The 12,772-nt window shown below is 42.4% G+C and overlaps 1 protein-coding gene across 1 annotated transcript in view; it reads right to left on the reverse strand.

Annotated features, from left to right (window-relative positions):
* Window positions 1-5,208: 5,208 nt before the first annotated feature.
* Window positions 5,209-12,772, reverse strand: part of arsk (arylsulfatase family, member K) — a 52,386-nt gene continuing 44,822 nt past the window's right edge. Inside the window, exon 8 of the mRNA XM_078214778.1 lies at window positions 5,209-7,412. Within this exon, the coding sequence (XP_078070904.1) occupies window positions 7,132-7,412 (281 nt within the window). The 3' untranslated portion in view covers window positions 5,209-7,131. The remainder of the gene's footprint in view (window positions 7,413-12,772) is intronic.

Consider the following 12,772-nt stretch of genomic DNA (forward strand, 5'->3'; position numbering starts at 1 on the left):
CTCCAATCTTGTGATTGATGTGGGGCTTGGGTAAGTTCAAATTGAGCTTGGAGTGTGGATTTGGTTAAATTTAGTCTGATTAATGGGTAAAACTTTTTGATTTGTTTTGATTTATTATTGTCACATGTATTAGTTTACAGTGAAAAGTATTGTTTCTTGCATGCTATACAAAGCATACCATTCATAGAGAAGGAAGGAGAGAGTGCAGAATGGAGTGTTACAGTCATAGCTAGGGTGTAGAGAAAGATCAACTTAATGCGAGGTAGGTCTATTCAAAAGTCTGACGGCAGCAGGGAAGAAGCTGTTCTTGAGTCAGTTAGTCTGTGACCTCAGACTTTTGTATCTTTTTCCCGATGGAAGGTGGAAGAGACTATGTCCGGGATGCATGGGGTCCTTAATTAAGCTGGCTGCTTTTCTGAGGCAGTAGGAAGTGTAGACAGTATCAATGGATGGGAGGCTGGTTTGCATGATGGACTGGTCTACATTCACGACCCTTTTAAATTGCTTGTTCAGCTTTAAGAGGTTTGTGAAAATCCACGATGGTGCCACTGTACATTTTGGACAGAGGGTTTTCCCATACTCCTGCAGTAATGGCATTTGCAGTTGCAGCATTAACATTTACTCAACAATGCCTGTCGCATTGACTGACTTGATTCTTCCAAGCTTTAACACAACCTTCTGGGTTCTTGAAAGCATTGAATCCTGTGATTTTAAAACTGCCTACTCTGTCACAATTGATGTTAATTATTTATTTTCTTTGTTTGGAGTGAGCTCAGCTGCTATATGTTCAGGCATTGAATTAGGTTTCTTGGACTGTGACTTGAGTACCATTTTCTGACCACTGCTCTATTTAACTTTTTTCAGGAGTTCAGTTTTCCAGAAATTATAAATCTTTGCTGCAGTGAGGAATTACATTATTGCCTTCAGCTTCCAAACCTTTTTGAGTTTTTCTCTGGTGATTCCCTTCTGTGCCTGAGCTTTTCTTCAGGGCAGAATACTGGTTTAACTTTTCCTCCAGTTTTCTAGGATTTTTAATGTTCTTTTATAGTCTGAGGTTTTGAGTTGTTCTATTCACTACCACCATGTTGGAAAGTGTCGGGTGTAGTTTGATAAATCATAATGTTGAACTACCTAAGGCTATGAATACCTTAAATATTTATTAATACTAGAAAATATATGCATAGATACAGTAAAGGTCTATGCTGGAAGCTGTCTCCATGCTTGCTTTGACATATTTCTCTGTCCAACATTACACTGACCGCTGGGTTCAGATCATGTATTCTCTTACATCACTCTGTGAGCATTGCTGTCCTCAAAATTATATTAAGTACTGATTTAATAAAGTAATAAGTCTTAATTACTACAGTCAACCAACCCTTCTTGCATTGGTAATTAACATTGGTAATTCCCATATCAGATCCAGGGGTTCCCTTGCACTGAATGCGAGAGGATGGGAGAGAGTGTCAACAACTCAGAGCTATGTGAAGTGCAGCAAAGGAGCGCCTGTGTCTGAATAATCAAATAAGTCATCAATAAAGCAGTGAGTTGGTTAGTTCAGTTGGCTGGATGGCTGGTTCATGATGTGTAACAATGCCAACAGCGTGGGTTCAATTCCCACCCAGGCTGAGGTTATTCATGAAGACTCTGCCTTCTCTACCTTGCCTCTTACATGAGGTGTGGTGATCCTCAGATTAGATCACTACCAGTCAACTCCCCTGCTCAAAGGGGAGAGCAGCCCATGGTCATCTCAGACTAAGATGACTTTACCTTTTTTGAAACGTAAGCCAAAACTCTTGCATTTCTATAGTGTCTTTCACCACTTCAGGACCACCCAAAGCACCTTACAGGCAAATAAATACTTTCACATACAGTTCCTATAAGTAATGTTTGTGCATGACAGGATCCGACAAACAGGACACTGGCCTAACTTTCTGCTCTTCTTCAGATAGTACCAGGGATCATTGGCTTCCACCGAAGAGGTCAACTTTGGCTTAGTATGTCAGAGTCAGTACCTCTGATAATGCAGCACTTCCTCAGTGCTGCACTGGAGTGTTAGCCTGGGTTTCACACTCCTGTTTATGGTACAGGACTGGAAAGCACAATCTATTGTTTCAGAAGATAACAGTGCAATCACTGAATCCCAGCCAGAGCTGTGAATGATTCAGAGGAGGCCAATGCTGCCTGGTGACTTTCTGACTTGTTTGAAGAAGCATTGTCTCAAAGTGAGCAGCAGGAAATTGAGTGGTGCCTTTGATGAAGTTGCTTTCAGCAGCAGCTCCTGATAAAGAAAGTGGCTGACAGAAAGGAGGAAGTAAGAATTATTAATGAAGAAGCGATGGAGTGCCACAGGGTTGTTGCTGTTCTCCTATTTGATTCTAATGTCTCCAATATAAGGTTCAATGTGGACTGGACAAGGTTGAAGCAGTGGGGACAGTTGAGATGCAACAAATCATTTTCTATAAAAGGAGTTGATGTAAATCTGCCTTAAAACCAATAAAACTTGTCCAAACTGGCCTTGGCCAACAGTCCTCTAGCCCACCCAGGCAGAGCGCTGTGGCCAGTAGAGATACTGCAGAGTTGTACCTGTACCCAAATCCGGTGTGAAGATAAGTGGCAGGGGTCCTGGGAAGTGGGGTGGAGGTAGGGGTCTCCTGGGGAGTCACGAGGGAGGCAATCAGTTTATCGCGGGTTAATTTGGAGTGAGGGTGAAGGAAGTTTGAGGGGCCCTTGAGGGGAGACCTCTCCCAGAGATATTTGATGGAACATCCGTGTTGCTATCTGCCCTGGGAGTGTAGATGTGACAGTATCCATTGGCAAACTTCCATCTTATCAGATAATGGTTTGCACCTTGGTGGTACAGACTGTGTTAAGCATTGCCTCGGGAGCTCTACTCTGGCAATCTCAGCGGTCAGTGTTGGGTCCTTCACTTTTCCTGACATATGCTATAACCTCTAGTTGGGTGTACCGGTCACAATTTTAAAAACCTGGATGTGTTGTAAACTGTGAGGAGGGCAGTGTGGAACTTCAGAGGGAAGTAGACAAGTTGGTGCAATGAGTAGCAGATGAAGTTCAATGCTGAGAAACGAGGAGTAATTCATTTTGGTAAGAAGGTCATGGAGAAACAATAAAATAAAGTGTACCATTGGAAAGGAGGTGCAGGACAGAGGGACCTGGGTGCACTCTTTGAATGAAACAAAAATCAGTAAACCAGAATGAGAAGGGTGACAGCCCTCGTGGGACACTAACAAAAATCAAAATGGCATCAGAAACTTAACTAACAAAGCCAAGATAGCATTCCCGGGGTTGATGATGAACTCTGGCACCTGCAGTGCCCACCAGTCACGGAAGGCCTGGATCGTGCCAATGGGCACCATGTGCTCCCTATCCAAGGCCAACCAACTGTGAATGTAGCCACGGCACAGGGTCAGATGGTTGGGTCGGACAACCGCCCCCTGCCTGGACCTGTTAATGGCCAACTTGAACAGACCAACTTGAGCAGAGTTACAAGGAGGTCCTCCTCGTCCCTCCGCGCTCCCACTTCCGCACTGGGTGACCGAACATGAGGAATGTGGGGCTGAACTGCAGAGAAAGATTGAGGAGCAGCCCGTTCAAATCATGGAAAAAGTGTTGCAACCTCAGGCAATCTAGATAAACGTAAAAAACAGATTCACATTGGCCGCAAAAAAGACATGAGATCTGGGAGTCCGTGAACTATCTTGGTCTGCGACTGGATAGCACTACTGCATGGAACATCCTCCATATCTGATGGAAGAAGGGAGGGCTGACACGCAGAGCACCCTCCACTGGGGACCTCCCTCATCACTAGATGGTAGAACAGAACGGCAAGGCATGTCTGAACAGTAGAGGAAGGAAAGAAGGTGGAGGGTGTGCAGCAGGAAACCATACAGTAACCCTGTAATAACTCCACGGAGGCAAAAGTCCCGTCACCAAGTTACTTTATCTACACCATACATCTGTACACAGCCAGCTCTCCAGTTGCTTCCTGCTGAGTGCAGGCTCGGAGTCTGACACACCTGCTTTAAATAGGGAGCATGAGGCTCCCTGATCTAACCATCAATTAGGGCTCATCAGGTAGCTCTTTTAAATACCAAACAAATAAACTAAATCAAATTTAGTTAGGGGCGACACGGTAGCACAGTGGTTAGCACTGCTGCTTCACAGCTCCAGGGACCTGGGTTCGATTCCTGGCTTGGGTCACTGTATGTGTGGAGTTTGCACATTCTCCTCGTGTCTGCGTGGGTTTCCTCTGGGTGCTCCGGTTTCCTCCCACAGTCCAAAGACGTGCGGGTTAGGTTGATTGGCCATGCTAAAATTGCCCCTTAGTCTCCTGAGATGCGTAGGTTAGAGGGATTAGCGGGTAAATATGTAGGGATATGGGGGTAGGGCCTGGGTGGGATTGTGGTCGGTGCAGACTCGATGGGCCGAATGGCCTCTTTCTGCACTGTAGGGTTTCTATGATTCTATTCTCTGAACATTACAGCAGCTGAATCTCATTCTTTCTGGTTTTAACTGTAAATGGAGATTTTTTAATTCACTATTCTAACTTACACTTCCTTGGCCGTACCTTGTAAGCCTCGATTATGTGTGGAATTCCCTGATGTGGAACTTGAACCCTCAACATGTGACTCTGAGACAAGTACGCAACCAATTAGTCATGGATAACACATTAATTTGGCCTTATATGATCACAGAATCCCTACAGTGCAGAAGGCGGCGCAAACTCCACACAGTCACCCAAGGCTGGAATTGAACCTGGGTCTCTGGCGCTATGGGGCAGCAGTGCTAACTATTGCGCCAGTGTGCCGCCCAATATGCTGATAGCAGGAAGGTTACATGAGATATAAAAGCAAATAATTTAAATAGGGAGTCACTGGACCAATAATCCAGAAACCAAAGCTAATGTTCTCGGGACAATGGTTCAAATCCCCTATGGCAGCTGGTAGAATATAAAAATTCAATAAATAAATCTGCAATATAAAGTTACTATCAGTAATGGTGACTATCATTGATTGCTGTAAAAATTCATCTGGTTCATTACGCTCCTTTAAGGGAAAGAAAGCTGTTGCTCTTACCTGCTCGGGCCTACTTGTGAAGGGTGGCCAACAAATACTGGCCAACAATATGTCATTGAAAAAAATAAAGAAAAAGGTCAACTGTTACTCTGGAGCTATTTTATTCAAATCAACCTCTATTATTAACATTTTCACAGATTAATGTGAGCGACTACACAGACATGTATATAACCTTGAGCTTGTGGACCATTGATGTATAATGAAGGCCCATCCAAATGTGAAACACCAAGTCCCTTCAGGCAATCTTTGTAATATTCTAGTTGATCCCCCAACATAAAGGAAATCAAGGTCTGTACATTTTACTTCATTCGCCAAATAATATGACGACAATCCATTAAACAAAATAAAACTATAAGAGATTAAAAGTGCATGGAATAAACAAAAGACAAGACGAGAACAAAGGTGTTATTCTGCAATACAAAAGGAGCGTAAGAAAATTAATCCAAAGAAATTAATGCAAACACATGCATCATAAATAAAGGCATGTCTGTATAGGGCGCAAGAAACAATACTTTTCACTGTATGCTAATACATGTGACAATAATAAATCAAATCAAAATGCTGCAGCACAGCCATGTAGGCACCAGTGAATCGATAAATTCACAGAATAGCAGGCAGAAGTTAATAGGTTAACCAACAATCCAGCAGTGATTTTTATTTTATATTGGAGAAGACAATGCATTTGGTCTCGTCAATGTTGAATTGGAGGAAATTGCAGCTCATCCAGGGCTGAATCTTGGAAAAACAGTGACAAACACAGAGGTAATCGTGGAGGCGGAGCTGGATATCATCAGCATACACGTGGGGTCTTCTGTTGCACCTTTGGATGATATTACCTGAGAGGCAACACTTAGGTGAGAAATAGGACTGGACCACAGATAGTTTCTTGAAGGAACCATAATTGTTTGCAAAGGGTGAGGAAAGAGCTATCACACGAAATTTGTTGGTTACGATTGGATAGAAAAGGATGGATCCAGGTGAGGGCATTCCAACTCACTGGACAGTGGAGTAAAAGTGTTTGAAGACAATAACATGATAAACTGTGTCAAAGGCAGTGTAGAGCTTGAAAAGAATCAAGAGGAATACAGCACCACCAATCTCAGGGGATATCACTGGTGACTGATGAGGTCCATTCAACTATAAAGTTAAGTTAACGATGGGCACAGATTTGGGAAGAGACATGCTCAAGGACTTAGTAAGTGAGGTTGGAGATGGGGCATAGCACTACCGTTTCATTTGAGAAGGGAGGATAACACTGACAGGATTTGAAAAGGTTATATTACCTGAGGTGATAAACCAATTACAGTATCAGCTAAGCATTCGGACCAGGAAGGGAAATTGGGTGGCCAGCAGCTTGAAGAGGATCGAGAGACCAAAAGGTGGGTCTCATGGACAAGGTGAAATCAGACAGACCATAGGAGAGAAAGATGGAATTTTAGGAATAGTGCATGGAGGAGCCTGGGTTTGTTGGGCTAGTGTGAGAGATAGATGCAGTAGCGGGAGCTAAATTGATAGCTTCAAATCTTAGTGACAAAGTCTGTGAGCTTTTTGCATCAGCTCATTAATACCACACCTCATTAAGAGTACCAAATTCAGGCAATCCTTGGGCAGATTCTTTGGGAATATGATGCTGTTGAACCATCTGTTTTGTGATCAGGCATTAATCAACCTTTCCCCCAAAATAATACTGGGTTGGTTTGATGACAAAGTATCACATGAGCTGTTGGGAGTTATCCTTCATTGATAACTACAGAGCATTCGGCAAGACCTCTGGATTAGTCGTCCAGTAACATAATCACACTTATGCTACCATTTCTAGCAGATACATGAAACACCACCACCTGCAGGTCTTCCTTCAAGCCACACACCATCCTGAGTTGGAAGCACAGCCCATCATAGAAAAAGAAATACATGGTGCTGACCCCACATTTGTGGATAATGTCTGCAAGTAGATAATGAGAGGAAAGGGCCAAGGATGGATCTCTTGGGAACACTTGAGGTCACAATGCAAGTGGGAAAAACTACAATATATGTAACACTACACTTTAGTAGTCGAATATAACCATCTTTCAATAGCATTTTGATAAGTTACAGGATTTTTTTGCCAGTCCTGGTGCCATCGGAGATTGGCAATAACATCTGTGTAATTTTTTCCTAGACTTTCTTTCCATTTGATAAACTGAAGTTTGTTGTATTGATGAACAGTTTCAGACACTTCTGGGTAATTTAATATGGAGCGAAGTTTCTCATCAAGGATGCTTGCAACTTCTGAATACTTAGTAGCCACATTTGTCAATTCATCTGGATCAGTAGATAGATCTGGAGGGAGATTTTAAGAAAGCGATCAACGCAAAGTTTTTTAAAACCAACTTCACAACATAGGTGCCATCATGAATAGATAGAAATTAATCTCAAACTTCATGACAGGAGACCTGTCGATAAAGATTCACAATAAATGTTTTGAAGAGATTTATCAGACAAAACCTTCAGTCCATCACTGAACACCCCCACCCCTTTCAACATCTTGGGGGTTACAATGAACCTAAACTGAAACAGCCATATAATCACTGTGGTTACAAGAGTAGGTCAGGGGTGAGTATTTCACTTCCTGACTAACCAAAGCCTGTCCACAAGTCAGGAGTGTGATGGAACACTCTCCGTCTGCCTGAATGAGTGCAACACTCAACAAGCTTGACAACATCAAGGACAAAGCAGCCTGCTTGATTGTCACCCCATTCACCACCGATGCACAGTGGTGGCAGTGTGTACTATATGCAAGATGGACTGCAGCAACTCTGCAAAGCTCCTTTGACAGCATCTTCCAACCAATGACCTCTAACACTTAGAAGGGCAAGAGTAGCAAACACATGGGAAAACACCACCTGCAAGCTCCTTAGCAAGCCACACACCATCCTGCCTTGGAATTGTATCGTCATTCCTTCACTGTTGTGGGGTCAAGATCCTATCCCTTCTCAGCAGCACCATGGGTGGACCTGCACAAGATAGATTGTAGCAGCTCAAAGCAGCAGCTCACCACCACCATCTCAACACAAATTAGGAAAGGGCAACATGTGCTGACCTTGCAAACAATGCCCACGTCCATGAACAAATTTCACCATCTCTTACTCCTATTCACAATGTTTCCATTGTACATTTCTAATAACCCAAATTCTATTTGTTGAAAAGAACCTGTCAGGTTGCATCCTGAAATCCACTAGAACAGATTTTGTTAAAAAAAGGCACCTAAGTGACACATGTTTATGATTAATGTACAAGCTTATGGCAAGGAGGATTACCTCATGAATTGCAAGCTGCTGGCTGACGTACACTGCTCTGCCATTAACTTCCAGTGCCTATCATCTACAAGGTACAAGTCAGGAGCATAATGGAATACGTCCCCTTTTGCCTGGATGAATATGGCTCCAACAATATTCAAAGAGCACAACGCCATCAAGGACAACACTTTCCACTTGATTAGCACCCAATCCACCAACTCAAACATTCATTCCCAATCAGTAGCATACCACAGCCATAGAGTGCACCATTCACAAGATAAACTACAACAACTTCCCAAGAATTCTTCAACAGCATCTTCAGGCCCCACAATTTATGTCACTTAAAGTAACCTAAAAGTACCTGTGGTTCCCCTCCAAGTTACACACCATCCTGACTTGAAACAATCACTGGTGCTGGCTCAAAATCCTAGAACGCTCTGCCTAACAGCACTGTGGGTGTACTAACACCACATGGACTGAAGAGGTTCAAGCAGGCAACTCGTCACCATCTTGTCTAGGGCAATTAGGGATAGGCAATAAATGCTGGTCATGCAATCGACACCCACATCCCATGAACAAATAAAAAACTCCCACATTTGACTAATTATTAGTGCTCCTGAAAATATGAACTCTGAAGTTAGGCTATGATAACTTGCTTAATTACGAAGGCCTAACAAACCATCATGCTGGAAGATTTTTCAGAAGTAGCCAAGTCACAGTACATCATTTTTTCAGAGAAACTATGTGAAGAAGGCACGACAGGAATGACTGCAAGGCAGCAAAGTTACCTGAAAAAAATTGCCACTGTTATTGGCGATGACTATGGAAACAATCTCAACAGCTCTTAAGATAGCAAGATGCAGAACATTCCCATCTGCAACAACGCAGTTGAAGACTACCACAACAACGCCACAGCTATCTTCTGGAACGCTAGAAGTGCAAAGAGAGACACGCTCATTGTAACCACCCCAGGCAGCACCCACTGCATCTCTACCCTGGTGGGATTTGAACCTGGGTCTCTGAATTACCATGCAGTGACAATACCACTACGCCACCAACAATCTTTTTATGTTATTTCCCTTGAGGCTCTGCTGGTCACCAGAGTGTTACAGTAAGCCATAGAATCCCTGCAAAATTACAAACAGAGACATGAGTGATGACACTGAATAATATTGCTGATTATTTTTAGTTTGTGCATTTTTTCTGTCCAGCTACCATTTCCATGGTGACCACCAGACAAAATCTGTTGTAACCATGGAAAGTTTGCCGTCAACTAACTGTTACTGCTCTACAGGATTATTATATGTGCCTTTTGAAAATGAGAAATAAGTGTCTTGAGCACCAATTCTTGAAATGGATGAAAATGATAGTGATAAAACTATGATGCAAAGATTTAGCAGGAATCAGTCAGAAGATAAATCGTAACAACAGGGAAAAGAAAATCGCTCAAGGAGACATTTTAAAATAAATTTGTCTTAGTGACTTTCCAGAAGTCTTTTAATGGTCTAGTTGCGTAAAATGCTGTGGCAATTAAAGATTCATAGTAATAATCAAACAAATGTTAATACAAGCTAAAAGTGCACGGAGACAAATTCTCGGGCAAGGGGAGGAGGCAATGGGTTTTGAACCTGCAAGGCTGTGTTTGAAGCATAAAAAATGGGAGCATGGAAAGGCCATTAGGCCCTTTGTGCCTGCTCCGCCATTCATTATCATGGCCGATCATCCAACCCAGTAACCTGTTCCTGCTTTACCCTCCTATCCTTTGATCCCTTTAGCCCCAAGAGCTATATCTAACTCCTTCTTGAAAAGATACAATGTTTTGGCCTTAAACCTTTGTGGTAGTGAATTCCACAGACTCATTATTCTCAGTGAAGAAATCTCTCCTCATCTCAGTCCTAAATAGTTTACCCCAAATCTTCAGACTGTGACCCCCTGGTTTTGGGCTCCCCTGCCATCAGGAACGTTCTTCTTGATCTGGACTTCTTGAATGGACTTACCTTGCATTCAGTTGATCTTTCTCTACACCCTAGTTATGACTGTAACACTACATTCTGCACTCTCTCATTTCCTTCTCTATGAACAGTATGCTTTGTCTGTATAGCACGCAAGAAACATTACTTTTCACTGTATGTTAATACATGTGACATTAATAAATCAAATCAAATTCTACCCCATCCAATCGTGTTTATAGATTTCTGAGATCTACCTCATTCTGGTTGGTTACTCAATGTATTCGTCCAGATAAGCATCCTGTAAACACTCCAGGAATTCCTCCTCTCTGGTATTGTTACTAATTTGATTTGCCCAATCTATATGTAGATAAAAGTCATCCATGATTACAGATGTTTCTTTATTGCATGCATCTCTAATTTCCTGCTTAATGCCATCTCCAACATCACCACTAGTCTGGTGGTCTATATTCAATCTCCAGTAGTGTTTTTTGCCCTGTTGTGTTTCTCAGCTCTACTCATACAGATTACACATCATTGGAGCCAATATCCTTCATTATTGCGTCAATTTCCTTTTTAACTAGCAATTCAACCCCACCACCTCTTCCTTTTGTCTGTCCTAGTTTGCATTTGTTCAATGATGCTCTTTTGTACTTTCTATACAGCAACTATTTTGGGGTTACGGCAAATTTTGCCAATGTCACTTGTATGTTTGCTTCAGAGATAATGGGTCGACAAAAACCAAAGATAGATAGGAATTGTCCACTTTTTAAAATTCTACTCTCTCTCTCTCTTTTTCTTTCTATTTGATCATGTCAGCTTTTCTGTTCAACCCTACAGTACCTGCTATTTCACTCATGTTTTTTCTGTTACTTAACTCTGTAGTATAATGGGTTGATAGCTATTATGCTAATAGTGAATTTGATGTCAAATTACATATCACTAGAACTTAGATGCCTCTGGAAAGAGCCTCATGTTTATCTGCCCCTGTACGAAGTAGCGAATAAACATTTGGAAGTTCCTGGATGCCTCGTTTCCATTAGTCTTGGTCAAAACCACTCTGGGCTCATTTCTGATATTATCTCAGCGTGGCAGTGGTTAACTTTGTTTGTAAGGATCTACACAAAATGGCTGCTGCCAGGAAAGGAAAAGCCATCAAGAATATAGAAGAGCAAGAACTACTGCAGCAGGAATCAAAAATAAAGTGCCAGAGTCTCAGGACAATTGATTAAAGTAATAGGTGATCAAGGAAAAACACTATCTCTACCTAACTTCTTTGACCACATGGAAGGCCCCGACCAAGCAGCACACTGGAAGCACTGGTATCAGGGTTAGCACAGAAGACCAAGAAAGAGAAGGTTAACACACTTCTGTATTCCACTGCTGCAGAATAGATGACATTTTAATAAAACAGGGCATTAAGGAGGACACAGCAACTTGCGAAGATTTTGATTCATATTTCATGCTTTCAGGGGAATAGAAGATTGTTAATACAAGGGACAAGGTTTAATAGCTGCTCTCAGGAATGCAGAGAAAATATTGATCCTTTCATTAATGACCTATATTGTTTGGCTGATAGTTGTGAATATGGGGATCTAAAGGGGTAACTTATCAGGTATATTGTGGTGGGTGACCTTGAAGAAGATTTATTTGACTTTCTGCAATCCAGGGAGTTAATATTATCCAATCTCAATTAATGAGACAGGCTGAGCTTCGGCAGCAGAACAGAATTTTCATCCCCAGTGATGGAGAACCTTGTGGAATCAGACTACTGACTCAGTCCAGTCTGTGGGCAAGAGGTAGCAGTGTACCTACGAAAAAAAAGCAAACCCAGAACAGGGAAAGGATAGTGGCCATCATTAACCAGTGTTCCCGCTGTGGTGCCAAGAAACACATAGGCGTGAAGAATGTCCCTTCATACATGCAGAGTGTCAGGCCTACTGGGGTCTGGGCCATTTTAAAGCAGTGTGCCACAATTGCAAGTCTCCTTCTCAAAAATTTAAATGGAGACCAATCAGATCAAGCAGCATCCGGGAGATAGAAAATATAATGGAGCAACATGTGATTTCCTTGGGTGAAGTTGAAAAACCCAAGGAGATCTTGGGAATGTCTCTATCAGAGCTGGGCAAATGGAGTTTAATGCAGAAAAGTGTGAGGTGATTCACTTTGGAAGGAGTAACAGGAATACAGAGTACTGGGCTAATGGTAAGATACTTGGTAGTATGGATGAACAGAGGGATCTGGGTGTCCATGTGCATAGATCCCTGAAAGTTGGCACCCAGGTTGATAGGGTTGTTCGGAGCCAGGAGGTCATGCTGCAACTGTACAAAACTCTGGTGCGGCCACACTTGGAATATTGCGTACAGTTCTGGTCGCCGCATTATAGGAAAGATGTGGAAGTGTTGGAAAGGGTGCAGAAGAGATTTACCAGAACGTTGCCTGCTATGGTGGGAAG

The sequence above is a fragment of the Mustelus asterias genome, chromosome 6 (genome assembly GCF_964213995.1).
Source record: "Mustelus asterias chromosome 6, sMusAst1.hap1.1, whole genome shotgun sequence".
NCBI lineage: Eukaryota > Metazoa > Chordata > Chondrichthyes > Carcharhiniformes > Triakidae > Mustelus > Mustelus asterias.